The 14758-nt window shown below is 43.7% G+C and overlaps 1 protein-coding gene across 5 annotated transcripts in view; it reads right to left on the reverse strand.

Annotated features, from left to right (window-relative positions):
• The window catches only part of RYR3 (ryanodine receptor 3), a 631292-nt gene that overhangs the window by 35178 nt on the left and 581356 nt on the right, over positions 1-14758 (reverse strand). For all 5 annotated transcript variants that reach the window (XM_056134221.1, XM_056134222.1, XM_056134220.1 and 2 more), the window contains 6 exons: positions 14529-14580; positions 13398-13454; positions 6127-6226; positions 5906-5985; positions 3474-3550; positions 88-161 (listed from right to left, as the gene is read on the reverse strand). In XM_056134221.1, the coding sequence (XP_055990196.1) occupies positions 88-161; positions 3474-3550; positions 5906-5985; positions 6127-6226; positions 13398-13454; positions 14529-14580 (440 nt within the window). The remainder of the gene's footprint in view (positions 1-87; positions 162-3473; positions 3551-5905; positions 5986-6126; positions 6227-13397; positions 13455-14528; positions 14581-14758) is intronic.

Genomic DNA, 14758 nt, shown 5'->3' on the forward strand with positions numbered 1-14758 from the left:
AAAGCAGAAGCTGGGACTCTATCCAGTAACAGTTAATTCAGATTTTAATCAGGATGAGAGTGGCCTTCACATTTATGAGTTACTCACGTGTTCCTTCTTCAGTAACCATCCCTAGACCTTCAGCTTTATTCTGTCGCTCAAATGCATTCAAATCAAGGACACTTGTAAGAGACAAAAGAAAACAAAGATCAGGTCTAGCTAAACTGGGAAGATGGATTTTTCACATCAGTGATGATGATTATCCTGTCCTTGAATTGCCATAAATGAACTAATGCACTGAAGTGAGAGTCTCACTGTTCCCTGGGTTTGTGTCAAGCACAGTGTCCAAGGATACCCACAATGCCGAGAATTCATAGGAGGAGTTTGAACACATAGAAGTGTCACTGTATGCCCAGAAAGACTTAGAAAAGCTTCCAGAATAAAAATAATTATCTACTTTCTCTTCTTGTTTTTGCTGTTTGAGCCACACCTGGTTGTGCTCACAGCATATCTGTGGCTGTGAGATAGTGATCACTCTTTTTTTTTTAAATTTTTTTTGGGGGGGGGCAGATTACACCTGGCAATGCACAGGGGTTACTCCTGGCTCTACACGCAGGAATTACCCCTGATGGTGCTCAGGGGACCATATGGGATGCTGGAAATCGAACCCAGGTCAGCCACATGCAAGGCAAACACCCTACCCTCTGTGCTTTTGCTCCAGCCCCAATAGTGATCACTCTTGGTTGTGCCTTACCTACTGTACTATCTGGCCCCTAATCTATTTTCTAAGATTTCTCAAGAAAAAGTTTACTTTAATCTGATTAATGTTTTCCTCTTATGCCTTCCTTCTTTTATTTGAGCATAATAAAAAAAACTATGAGGTTTGGTACTTAGGATAAATATCGATGCACAGTTACAAACTTTTAGATTCTGAAGCAACACTTTCTTTTAGGATCTTTGCCTGTTTTGAAAGTCAGTGGTAGCTGAGCTGCAGTTTTCTAGTGGGAATGAATTGCAAGAGGGGCTTCATTTTTACCCACCTCTTCCTAACCTTCTCTGTTATGGTTGCCATCCAGCTCTACTTAATTAAGAACCCCAGGTGCAACCACAAAATTTCAGAACCAGAATAATTTGGACCATACTTTTTTCCAGCTGGGCTACTTTTCTAATGGAGTTTAGCTTTTTTCCAACCTAAAGGTTTCAATGAATGGAAAAACATAAGATTTCACAAGACTGTTCTCTTAGGGATGCTATTGTCTGAGTCCAGTGAGACTGTACAAACCTTGCCTTCCTTTGCCACCAAGCTAAGAAAATGACAGGCCTATTGGGGAGAATCTTTTTCTGGTCTATTATTTTTATTTTATTTTTTTGTCTGTGTATAAATTTTATTTTTTATTTTATTATTTTTAAAATTTTTTATTGGTGAAACACTATGAGGTACAGTTGTAGACTTACAAATTTTTGTGCTTGGGTTTCAGTTATACAATGATCAAATACCCATCCCTCCATGAGTGCCCATTCTCCACCACCACTGATCCCAGTATCCCTCTCACCCCCATCCCCCCATCCCCCCCTGCCTCTGTGGCAGGGCATTCCCTTTTGTTTTCTCTCTCCTTTTGTGTGCTGTGCTTTGCAAAAGAGACATTGAGTGGCAGTCATGTTCGGTCTATAGTCTACTCTCAGCACGCATCAGGGAAGAATCTTAATGAGGAAACAATAGAAGAACCATGGCCATCTTGCTGGTTTATATCAAATCTTGCTGTAAAAAAAGGGTCTGCTTAATAACAGAATTATCCTCTATTTTTCAATAATAACTCAGAATTATCTGTTTATTTTAGTTTTGCTACAGAGGTGTAAGGACATGGAAACAGGACATTTGGATGGAGCTGCTTTGGAGCTGCAGTCTGAGTCAGATATTTCTAGCCCCTACATTGTCCCTGAGCTCTTGTTTGGACATTTTTACATTTCTCTACTACTTTACTGTTTTTATAAATGCTTTATTTTTATAACCAGCATAAAATGATTAGAATATCTTAAAACTTCTGTTAGAACTCAGCTGGCCTCTAAGGGTTTATCAACAGTCCCTCCAAGTGTCGTTATGAAGTTCAGCAATATTAAATATTATAGATGACAGAGAGGATTCTTAGAAATTTAATTGAGAATTTCATGAACAACAGGGAACTGCCTTGATTTTTGTCATCTGAGTCCACAGTTCTATTTAATCCTCTGAGTCAGGTCTGGCAATATTACATTTTCTCCTCCTGTGAGAGATAATCAACGAATTGACTGTCAGTGGGGAAAAAAATGGGGCTGAGAACTACAAATTGTACTGCAGCTTAATACATTCTCTACAACCCAAAGGCACAGTATTGGCCTAATTAAATAAAGTTAGCAAAATGATTAAGTCTACCAAGAGAATGTGCATCCTCCTAATTTTTAATAAAAAACCTAGCGTTAAGAATATTAATTGGAGGAAAATGAGTTAGATAATTATAACTGTTTCTTCTTTCAGAATATGTTGAAGACAACTGAACTTCTAGAATAAGTTGAATCTTAGAGAATAGGATGACACTTATCTCTCTCTTTTGTTTTGGGGCCACATTCAGCAGTGCTTGGGGGTTACTCCTGGTTCTGCATTCAGGAATCATTCCTGGTGGTGTTTGGAGACCATATGGGATGCCAGGGATCGAACCTGGATCGACCATGTGTAAAGCAAGTGCCCTACCCACTGTATTATCACTGGCCCCAAACTGACACTTTTCTTAGAAAGGCTGTTAGCTCATCTCTGAGGTGATCAAGCATTATGACTTTCAGTTATATACTGTTCATGTGTTAGAAGGTTCAACCTTAAAGGGAGGTTCAAGCATTTTGATAAAGTAAACTGGAGTTTTAATGCTTTATTTTAAATGTAATATTAAAATAGTCTCATCAGGATCTCTGTTAAAAATGGATGTATCAAAATATATTCCCTTTGAATTCCTATCAGGCTCAAAAATCTATGTTGAGGATAAAGATTAACAAAGTCCTACTGTGTCCAATGAAAACAGAGTCATGAATTAAGTGCCTGTTTGCATTCTCTTCTGTTTTGACTTTTATCAGCATATATGTGAGGAGAAACTCAATTTGCACACTTAGCTCCAAGGAAAACATAACCAAAAAGGAGGAAAGGGAGATTAAATAAATGTGTGTATATATATCTAAAGGAGATTCCACTTTCTCCTTTGAATACTGTTGGATTGAATCTTAATGGCTGGAGAAACAATATTCATCCTCTTAACTTTCTAAAGTAGATGAAACTTAATAATAATTCCATAATACAGCACTTGCATTTGTGATCTTCCCTATCTTGCTTGCACCACCCACCCTTGGGCCTGGTTTTCTTTGAGGAGTAGAGAGGTAGAGAGGGGTGTGTGTGTGTGTGTGTGTGTGTGTGTGTGTGTGTGTGTGTGTGTGGTGTGTTTTAAAATGCTATAGAATGTTTTTCTTGTATTTACCTGCAAGACTGCATAAGACCAGAAAGGCTTTGAAAGAATCCAGCATCCTTTTTCTCTTTTAGGTAATCTAGCATTTTCTGTAAGGAAGATATGTTTTAAGAGGAAAACAGTGAAAACCATGCCAGACATATGATGATCTAATTGCAATGGAGAAATAGCAAATCTCAGCCATCTAGGTATCCTGAACCACATCTGAGGCAGTGGTGTGTGAAACTGGGTAAACTTGGGAACCACCCACTGACTTAGACTTTCCATGTCCCTGAGCCTACCCTCCATTTAAAGAAACAAACTTCGTTAGGGTGAACCCTTTCTTTTATAAGGTGGGGGGATGTAGGTATTTATGCTAGGGCAGCAGCATAGCTTTTTAGTATTCATAGATATACAGCATGAAATTTCTATTTGGAACAAGAAAACAAGAATATGGATCATGATATAGTAATGTTTAGTGTTAAGCTATAATCTGAATATCAGTTTGGGGTACAGGAGTGAAGAGCTTAGCCAGTAACAAACCTCACTGAGCACTTGATATGTCTTTCAATGTAAGGCTTCATTTCCTCTGTTTATTGTTAATAGGAAGACAGAAAATTTAACATGATAAAATTTTTGGTCCTTTTTTCCCTCTCTCTCAAAAATGTCTGGCAAGAAAGTCAACTCATGGGGTGGTGATGGAAGAGATGACAAAGTGAGAGGTATATTAGAGAATGTTCACTCTTACTGAGAAATATGTCTGAGACAGTTGGCGTGCAACACTGGTAGTTCTGAATTTGGTGATGCACAAAGGCCTTGGAATATAACCCTCAGGAATGTCAGGTATCTGTAGAATGCCACATCTCTTATGCACAGTTTTTTTCAACCAGAGCCGAGTGCCTGGGAGATATTGGTGCTTTCTCATATTTTTTAGCCAATGCCAGTTCAGAGTTCTGAATGTGATCCATGTTCCAGGCATTCTAGTGTGCTTCCCTCTACCACCTCATTTGTGCTAATTGGAGCACAAGCCCCACGGTGGCAGGGACTTTTATCGGCATGGTGCACCTCTAAGCCCTAAGACACAGTCTGCCTCCAGTGCAGCATTCTTCAACCTTTCATACCCACAGACTGGTGGCAAAGACCTTGCTGTAACACATAGAGAACAACCATTAACAGCTGGTGAACAAACAATAGTCATGTGGGGTCATGAGCCTGTTCAGCTGATTATACTCCTTGCTCACTGCAAGGCAGCTCTCAAGAGGCTTGAAATTCAAAATAAAAACAAAATCATATGACCCAGCGATATCACTCCTAGCAGGTTGTTCAAAATACCTCACTTGAAAAGATATACACATTTTTATATTCATAGTATTCATGATAGCCAAGACATGAAAATAACCCAAATGTCGATCAGCGGATGCCTGAATAAAAAGAATTTGTGATGTATGTATGCAATGAAAACAACTATCTTTTTAAAAAAAAAAGGATGAAATCTTGTCTTATGCAACAACATAGCTGAAACTCAAGATGATCATGCCAAATGAACCAAATAAAGACAATTACTGGATAATTTTTATCTATGTTAGGAACAGAAGTGAAGTAAATGAATCAACAAAACACAGATAACTCTTAGACTGGAACAAATATTCTGGTTATCAGAAGGAAAGGGGCCTATGTGGAAGGAATGGACAGAGAGATCTAATTTGCTAGTGTGTTGGACTTTAGTTGTGGGTTTAGTGGGGTACAGCTAGATACTGAGGTCTGTAGTGCTAAAAATTAGTGTTGTTAACAATGGTAAATCAATAACAGTAAATTTTATCCTAAATAACACTTTAACTTTCCAAAAACAATTTACTTTATCTTGGTGATACTTAGTCTAACTGTGAAGACAGACGGGTCAGTGCAAGCCAGCCTGGGGAGGTTCTAGAGGCCATTGGCATGTGGCACCATGGATGAAACTTGGGCCAAGCACATGCCAGGTATGCTCTCTGCCCCTTAGAGCCTAAAATTTTATTTTTTTCCTAAAATCCTAAGGCTTAGAAAACTTCTGCTAGAGAAAGCTTTTTGTGTGTGTGGAAAATCACATCATTTTCATTTTTCCACTATGTGCAGACCCTCTTTGTTCAGAACATAGAAGACTAAATACTCCCAAGTTTTTTTGATGCACAAGGGTTACTCCTGGCTCTGCACTCAGGAATTACTCCTGGCGGTGCTCGGGGGACCATATGGGATGCTGGGAATTGAACCAAGTTGACTGTGTGCAAGGCAAACACCCTACCCACTGTGCTATCGCTCCAGCCCCCCAAGTTTGGTTTTATGTGTTCCCAGCTAGTCTGATATAATTGGCTATTAAGGAGCAACACCAGTGAAAGTGCTTCTCAGTAGCTCCCTCTGGACTGGAATGCAACAGCTCTGAAGTGGGCACTGCTCAGAAAGTCTGAATCACCTCCCCCTGCTCCCCTTACCTGTTGCACGCCTGCATTGCCCCCATTCAGGATGGCGATGCCCAGCTTCAGCGTCTCAACCACCATGGGGCTCATCTCACCTGCCATGGTGAAGATCTGATTTAATTACCAAGGAAACAGAGGGTACATCACACCTACTGGGGTGTTCTTGGGACTTTAATAATGACTTCATGTCACAGTGTGATATGTCGATGGTGGTCACAAGGCCCCAGTTACATCACCTTTGCTGGCGCTTATCATCTGCAGGACCATTTCTGCTGCTCCACGCTCATGCAGTCGAGCCTGCTGATAAAGGGTTTTCTGCTTTTCCATCTCCTTCTCCTGGGAGAAAAACAAAAAGAAAGGTTGCTCACACCCAGGGAATTGACAGAAATGGGGTGAGTGGAGGGAATCTTTACTTATCAAAGTCAGGCAACCCCCTTAACTTCTAACAAAGAAATTCAGGCCTCTGCAGATTATTTCTAAATACTAAGGTAAAGGTAAAGGCCCTCCCATTGATCGTCGATTTGCTCGAGCGGGCCCAGTAACGTCTCCATTGGAGACTTTGTTGTTACTGTGTCTGGCATATCGAATACTCTCGGTAGCTTGCCGGGCTCTCCGAAAGGGGCGGAGGAATCGAACTCGGGTCGGCCATGTTGGCCGCTTGTAAGGCGAACGCCCTACCCGCTGTGCTATCGCTCCAGCTCTAAATACTAACTTTCCAAAAATCCACCCATAATTCACTCATTTAATGATGAATTTCCCCCTTTTAAAAGAATACCCACTCACTGAGAATCATCAGAGACCAGTGGCTAGACTCTAAGGGGCTGCCACACCTAGCTGTGGGGTACTAAATTGGCAAGACTTTCAGAACTCTACTTAGATTTATTTATTTAGCTTTTTTTGTTTGTTTTTTTGTAGGAGTACTGCTATTTATTCAGCCACTGATTAGCTGATTGAATTGTGCATGAACTCCATCTTACTTTTTTTCCCCATTTTTTATAATTTTATTTATTGAATCACCATGAGAGCAGTTACAAAGCTTTTGGGTCTAAGTCTCAGTCATACAATGAAACACCCATACCTTCACCAGTGCCCATTCTCCACCACCAAAAATCCCAGTATACCCTCATCCCACACCCTCCCCCTGCCTGTGGGGCAGATGATTTCCACATTACTCTCTCTCTACTTTGATCACATTCACTATTTCGACACCAGACCTACCATTATTTGAGATTTTACCCCAACACTCAGATCTGCTGAAAAGGCAACAATAGACAATTTGTGTTCTATTGCTGGTTATGAATAACATATGATGTCGTGTGGCTGCAGTAGGGCCATGTGGTTTTGAAATTCCGAAATTCTAACACTTAAATCTGGAGGGATTTCTGCCAAAAGCCACTGGGTTTCGAGATGTGCTCCTGAGTCTCTGGGATCATGGCCATTGAGCAGCTTGTTGAGGAGCCAGAGAGGCCGTTCGTGGGCGATGACTTGGAGTCTCTTTGGGGTGGGGAGGAGAGGCCCGGCTACCCCCACCCCCATCCCGTGAGGCCCAACAAGTTTCGTCACTGCGGGCCCAAGCCTGACTGTCCAATGGCCTCTGGAGGATGACAGCCACCAAGTTGCCAAGAGGGAGCAGGCGGAGGGACAGCACTCATTCCCCCCTGGAGTGGCCCGGCGACAGTATCCTACTGCGGGGTCCGGACACATTTCTGCCAAAAGCCGCTGGGTTTCAAGATTTGTTTCTGAGTCTCTGGGATCAAGGCCGTTGAGCAGCTTGATGAGGAGCCAGAGAGGCCGTTCGTGGGAGATGACTTGGGGTCTCGTTGGGGTGGGGAGGACAGGCCCGGCTCCACCACCCCCCCCCCCCCATCCCGTGAGGCCCAACAAGTTTTGTCACTGCGGGCCCAAGCCTGACTGTCCAATGGCCTCTGGAGGATGACAGCCACCAAGTCGCCAAGAGGGAGCAGGCGGAGGGACAACACCCTTTCCTCCCTGGGGTGGCCCGGCGACAGAAACGTACTTTGGAGTATGGATGCATTTCTGCCAAAAGCCACTGGGTTTTGAGATTTGTTTCTGAGTCTCTGGGATCATGGCCGTTAAGCAGCTTGATCAGGAGCCAGAGAGGCCATTCGTGGGTGATGACTTGGGGTCTCGTTGGGGTGGGGAGGACAAGCCCGGCTCCACCCCCCCCATCCCGTGAGGCCCAACAAGTTTCGTCACTGCGGGCCCAAGCCTGACTGTCCAATGGCCTCTGGAGGATGACAGCCACCAAGTCGCCAAGAGGGAGCAGGCGGAGGGACAACACCCTTTCCTCCCTGGGGTGGCCCGGCGACAGAAACGTACTTTGGAGTATGGATGCATTTCTGCCAAAAGCCACTGGGTTTTGAGATTTGTTTCTGAGTCTCTGGGATCATGGCTGTTAAGCAGCTTGATCAGGAGCCAGAGAGGCTATTTGTGGGTGATGACTTGGGGTCTCGTTGGGGTGGGGAGGACAAGCCCGGCTCCACCCCCATCCCATGAGGCCCTGTGTGTCTCGTCACTGGGGGCCCAAATGTGACTATCCAGTGGCATCAGACGGATGGTGGCCACTGGGCCGCCAGGGGGAACAGGCCAAGGCACGAAACCTATTCCCACCTGGGTTGGCCCAGCACTGGTAGCCTACTGCAGAGACCAGACACATTTCTACCTAAAGCCACTGGGTTCTGAGATTCGTTTCTGAGTCTCTGGGATCATGTCCATTAAGCAGTTCAATCAGGAACCAAAGAGGCCTTGCCTCCAATTATATAGCTAAGCCGGAGGTGGTTTGTGGGTGTATTTCCCATATACCTAACTTTTTTTTTAATATTTATTTTTTAATAGTGAGGCACCATGAGGTACAGTTGTAGACTTACACATTTTTGTGCTTGGGTTTCGATTATACAATGATCAAACACCCATCCCTCACCAGTGCACATTTCCCACCACCACGGATCCCAGCATCCCCTCCCTCCCAGTCCCTATCCCACCCTGCCTCTGTGGCAGGGCATTTCCCTCTCTCTCCTTTTGGGTGCCACGGTCGGCAAAAGAGGCATTGAGTGGCAACCATGCTTGGTCGACAGTCTACCCTCAGCATGCTCTCCCATCATGGGCGGATCCTCCCAACACCCTTCACTTGGTGTTCCCTTCTCTTTCTGAGCTCCCCCTTCCCCTAACATGTGTGGTTGTCCTCCGGGTCATTGAGTAAAATTCCTGGTACTAATCTCTGCCATACTTGGGTGTTAGTTTCCTATTTTGTTACTTTATGTTCCCCAGATGAATGCAATCTTTCTATGTCTATCCCTTTCTTTCTGAGTCACTTCGCTTAACATGATACTTTCCATGTAGTACCACTTGTATGTAAACTTCATGACTTCGTCTTTTCTAACAGCTACATAGTACTCCATTGTGTAAATGTGCCAGAGTTTCTTCAACCAGTCATCTGTTCTCGGGCACTCAGGTTTTTTCCAGATTCTGGCTATTGTAAAGAGTGCTGCAATAAACAGACAATTGCAGATGTCACTTCGGCTATACTTTTTTGCCTCTCTGGGATATATTCCCAGGAGTGGTATTGCTGGGTCAAATGGGAGCTCAATTTCTAGTTTTTTGAGAATCATCCATACTGTTTTCCAGAAGGGCTGAACCAGTCGGCATTCCCACCAACAGTGAAGGAGTGTCCCTTTCTCACCACATCCGCGCCAGCACCGGTTGCTTTTGTTCTTGTGGATATGGGCCAGTCTCTGTGGTGTGAGGTGATACCTCATTGTGGTTTTGATCTGCATCTCCCTGATGATTAATGATGTGGAACATTTTCTCATGTGTCTTTTAGCCATTCAGATTTCTTCTTTGTCAAAGTTTCTATTCATTTCATCTCCCCATTTTTTGATGGGGTTGAATGTTTTCTTTTTGTGGAGTTGAACCAGTATTTTGTATATCCTTGAAATTAACCCCTTATCAGATGTGTAGTTGGCGAATATCCTTTCCCATTCAGTTTACTGTCTTTGTATTTTGGTCACTGTTTCTTTTGAGGTGCAGAAGCTTCTTAGTTTAAGATAGTCCCACTTATCTATCTCTGTTTTCACTTGCTTGGCCAGCGGTGTAACATCTTTGAAGACACTATTAGCTTCTATGTCATGAAGGGTTTTGCCAACATTTTCCTCAATGTATCTTATAGATTCCGGTCTGATGCTGAGGTCTTTAATCCACTTAGATCTTACTTTTGTACATGGAGTTAGGCAGAGATCTGAGCCCATTTTTTTGCATATAGCCGTCCAGTTTTGCCAGCATAATTTGTTAAAGAGGCTTTCCCTGCTCCACTTCACTTTTCTTGCCCCCTTATCGAAGATTAGATGCTCGTATACTTGGGGGGGGGGGGACGTCAGTATATTCAACCCTGTTCCATTGGTCTACAGCTCTGCCTTTGTTCCAGTACCATGCTGTTTTAATTATTACTGCCTTGTAGTAGAGTTTGAAGTTAGGGAGGTTGATTCCTCCCATTTTCTTTTTCCCAAGAATTGCTTTAGCTATTTGTGGGGGCTTATTGTTCCATATGAATTTCAGGAGTGTTTGCTCCAATTCTTTTTTTTTTTTTTTTTTTTTTTTTTTTTTTTTTTAATTTATTTATTGAATCACTGTGGGAAAGGTTACAAAGCTTTCAGGTTTATGTCTCAGTCATGCAAATATCAAACACATTTCCCTTCACCAACACTCATTTTTTCCCACGAAGAACCCCAAAAAACCCCACCCCCCACCCCTCCCCGTCCCTGTGAGGCAGACGAACTCTAGTTAACACTCTATCCGCTTTGATTAGATTGTTTCAATGAAAGATTCACCACTATTATTTAGAGTTTACCCCCCCCCCCCAAATCAGACATGCTGAAAAAGCATTGTGAAGTGATTTGCTTTCTACAGCTGGGTTCAAGAATTAAATGTTGGTTTTGGATTTCTGCTATTTTACCTATTGACCCTGGAAATATTTCTACTGAAAGTCAGATAGTTAAGAAATTGGTTTCTGTGTTCTGGAGTCGTGGCCGTGCTGGAGAGCCGCTCGTGGGGGGCAACTGGTGGCCTCGGTAGGGCGTGAAGGGCGGAGCGAAACGCCCCCCTTCCCATGAGGTTTTAGTCGCCCCCACACTCCCGGCTCATACCTGCTGTCCACAAGGCTCCCATGTGGCCGCCATCTTTCTTTCCAGAGAGGAGAGGGCGAATGGGGCAACACCCTTTCCCCTCCGGCAGACTTGATGGGCTGGATCAACACATAGTCCGTTCACTTTTCTGCTCCAAGCTGCTGGGTTCTGCATTAAGTCCTTGTGCTTCTGGGGCCATGGCCGTGCTGGAGAGCCGCATGCATTGACCCAGGCCATCAAGTCTGCCGGAGGGGAAAGGGTGTTGCCCCATTCGCCCTCTCCTCTCTGGAAAGAAAGATGGCGGCCACATGGGAGCCTTGTGGACAGCAGGTATGAGCCGGGGGTGTGGGGGCGACTAAAACCTCATGGGAAGGGGGGCGTTCCGGTCCGTCCTTCACGCCCTACCGAGGTCACCAGTTGCCCCCCACGAGCGGCTCTCCAGCACGGCCACAGCCCCAGAAGCACAAGGGCTTAATGCAGAACCCAGCAGCTTGGAGCAGAAAAGTGAAAGGACTATGCGTTAATCCAGGCAATCATTTCTGCCCAGAGGGGAAAGGGTGTTGCTCCCTTCTGCCCTCCTCCCTCTGGAAAGAAAGATGCTCCAATTCTTTGAAGAACCACATACCTAACTTTTGGCCGTTTACTTTCTTGGTAAACTTTGCCCCAAGTTTTTGGGGTCTGGCCAAAGGCACAGCAGCAATTTTGGGGTATCTGGAAGTCTGAAGGCGCCATGAGGCTGCTGGTGCACTCGCCTCACAGGTACAATTGACCTGCTGGCGGCACCATACCCCCTTTATTTAGCTTTTTTTAAAAAATGGAATCACCATGAGATACGGTTATAAAGCTTTCATGCTTAAGTTTTAGTCATATAATGATCAAGCATCCATCCCTCCATCAGTGTATATTTCTTTCTTTTTTTTCTTTTTTTCTTTTTGGGTCACACCCTGCGATGTTCAAGGGTTACTCCTGGCTTTGCAGTCAGGTATTATTCCTGGCAGTGCTTGGGGATCATATGGGATGCTGGGAATTGAACCTGGGTCAGCCATGTGCAAGGCAAATGTCCTACCCGCTGTGCTATCACTCCAGCCCCAGATCAGTGTATATTTTCCACCACCAATGTCTCCAGTATCCCCACTTCACTCCTCCCCTTGTCTCTATGGCAGATAATTTCCTTCTTACTCTCTCTCTACTTTTGGGCATTAGTTTGCAATACAGATACTGAGAGGCCATCATGTTTGGTCCTTTATCTACTTTCAGCACACATCTCCCATCCCAAGCAATCCCTCCAACCATCATTAACTTAGTGATCCCCTCTCTATTCCAGCTGCCTTCTCCCCCAGTTCATGAGGCAGGCTTCCATGGAGCAATCTTCCTGGCCCTTGTCTCTACTTGGGTATTAGTCTCATATTATGTTATTTTATAGAATGACTGCGCTCATTTGTGGAATATACAATATATAAATTATATAATATATAAGATTCATTTATTTTTACTGTTGAATATTTTAACTATTAAAGAATACAAGTTAACAGTTTAATTTTGGGAGATCCAGTGCCCTGAAATGCTTTAAAATAAAAACAGATGTTGATAGTTTTCCACAGAATAATATGCAAAGCCACTCCAGGGCCTCCATTGCCCTGAACTTTTACTTTTGGCCATCTGTATTTGTCCCTCTCCAATTCCTATTATTATACCATACTTGTGTAGTAGAAAATTACCCAGACAAAGTCCAGGGGCAGCTTGCTCACTGACAGGCTATCTCAATTAGTGTTGGGCAGGGCAGAAAACAGCCCCCAGTGGTTGGGGTGCTTCACCTGGGCAGGCCACCAGACTCACAGTGGATGAGCCCCAGGGGTCACATCTGCCTGCAAGACTTTTTGTTATTATTGTTAATCAATTTTATTTTATTATTTATTTGTATTATAGTTACTGTGAATCACAGAGTTACAAAGCTGTTTATTATTTAGTTTCAGGCATACCATATTCCAACACTAATTCCTTCACCTGTGTCCAGTTCCCTCCACCAATATCCCCAGTTTCCCTCCCACCCCCTAGCTTGCCTCTGTGGCAGATACCTTTTTCTTCCACCATTGTTCTAATGTCCCCTTCTCTAACACATCTCCATACCTCAGCCATGCCCCAGTGGCAAGCTTCCTACTGAAGACCACTTCTGCTCATCATTTTTATTGCCTTTGGGCCATTGCTATTCCCCTACGAGGTTTCTCTTTATCTCACATATGAAAGAAATCATTCTGAGTCTGTCCCTCTCACTCTGACTGACTTCATTCAACATAATACTCTCTAGATCATTCTACATAGCAACAAATTATTAGAGGTTGATCCCGTATTCAGTCTAAGTAAAAACTCACTTCAAATGTTTTTTCCTTGTCTTCCTCCTCGTCTTCATCTTCCCCACTCTGACAACTCTGGAATCAGTAGAGCAGGAAAAGGAGATAATCATGTTAAAGGTGAGCTAATAAATAAGTCCAGGGGACAGGATGTACTTCACAGGCACCTTAAAACTCCAGCACTTAAAACTCCAAAACCAAGAACATGTGAATCCCTCAGGGCTATACTCTCTTCTAAAAGCCATCTTGGGAGTTCCCAAGGGGCATGGAAGATGAGAAATGGACTGAGATTATGTCATTAGTGGGGGCATATATGCTTTAATGACAAACCTGAATCATTTTTCTTTTTGTTTTATTTTTGGATCATACTGGGATATGCACAGGAATTACTTCTGGTGGAGCTCGGGGAACCATAGATAGTGCCAGAGGATCAAACTCAGGTCATCTGTGTGCAAGACAAGTGTCCTACCCACTGCATTACCTGTGTGCAAGACAAGTGTCCTACCCACTGCATTACCTCTCTGACACCACACTTGAACTTTTCTATCTAATAGTTTTGGTGGAACAGGAATCAAAGAGGTACAGAGAATGATCTCTTTTCAATCAAGAACCAGAAAATGGCAAGAAGAGCGGAGGCACATAGGGCGTGTTCTTTCTTCCTGTGACCCTGTGGTGCAGGTGGTACTGTGTCCCAATACCCTTTGCTGCCCTACCTGGAGGTTCCCCATTTGAGAGGGCCAGTTACCTTATCCACTCATCATTTTTGAGGTCACCAGCCACTCCTTTATGTGACATAGAAACAGCTGTGATCATTATGCCTATTCCAGAACATCAGGATCTTCAAATGGACTGCAGGTGCATTTGAATCACTGGATGTATTCTAAACACTGAAAATACCAGGACGGTCCTTCTGATTCAGGCCCACTGAGTCATGAGAACCCAGCCTAAGACACCCAATATTCAACAAAATTTCAAGGTCTCCTCTGGGTACCAGCGTGGTTTACTCATGTCACCCTCAGGGTGATATGTCTATGCAATGCCTAGAATGCATTATAGCCAAATTACAGGCTGAAACCAACATGAGAGTTTCAGTGTGCCTGAAGAGGTCGAGGGAAGACATATTGAGACAATGGACAGAAAACCTAGGCGTACCTTGGCCATCATGCTGGAATAGGAAGTATACAAAGGATCATCTTCCAGTTTGCTGGAAAGAAGGAAAGAAATATTTAGCAGGCTGATCTTAGGACCCAGTAGAAAAGTCTAAACCATGTAAATTTTAAACTAGACACAAGTGAATCAGAAAATCCCCTTTCCCTGTCCCAGTTCTTAGAAACTACTCTGAAAATCAAAGTCAGCTTTGCATTGACAGGGAATTCAGTGAG

The sequence above is a fragment of the Sorex fumeus genome, unplaced genomic scaffold (assembly GCF_029834395.1).
Source record: "Sorex fumeus unplaced genomic scaffold, SorFum_2.1 ptg000098l, whole genome shotgun sequence".
Classification (NCBI taxonomy): Eukaryota; Metazoa; Chordata; class Mammalia; order Eulipotyphla; family Soricidae; genus Sorex; species Sorex fumeus.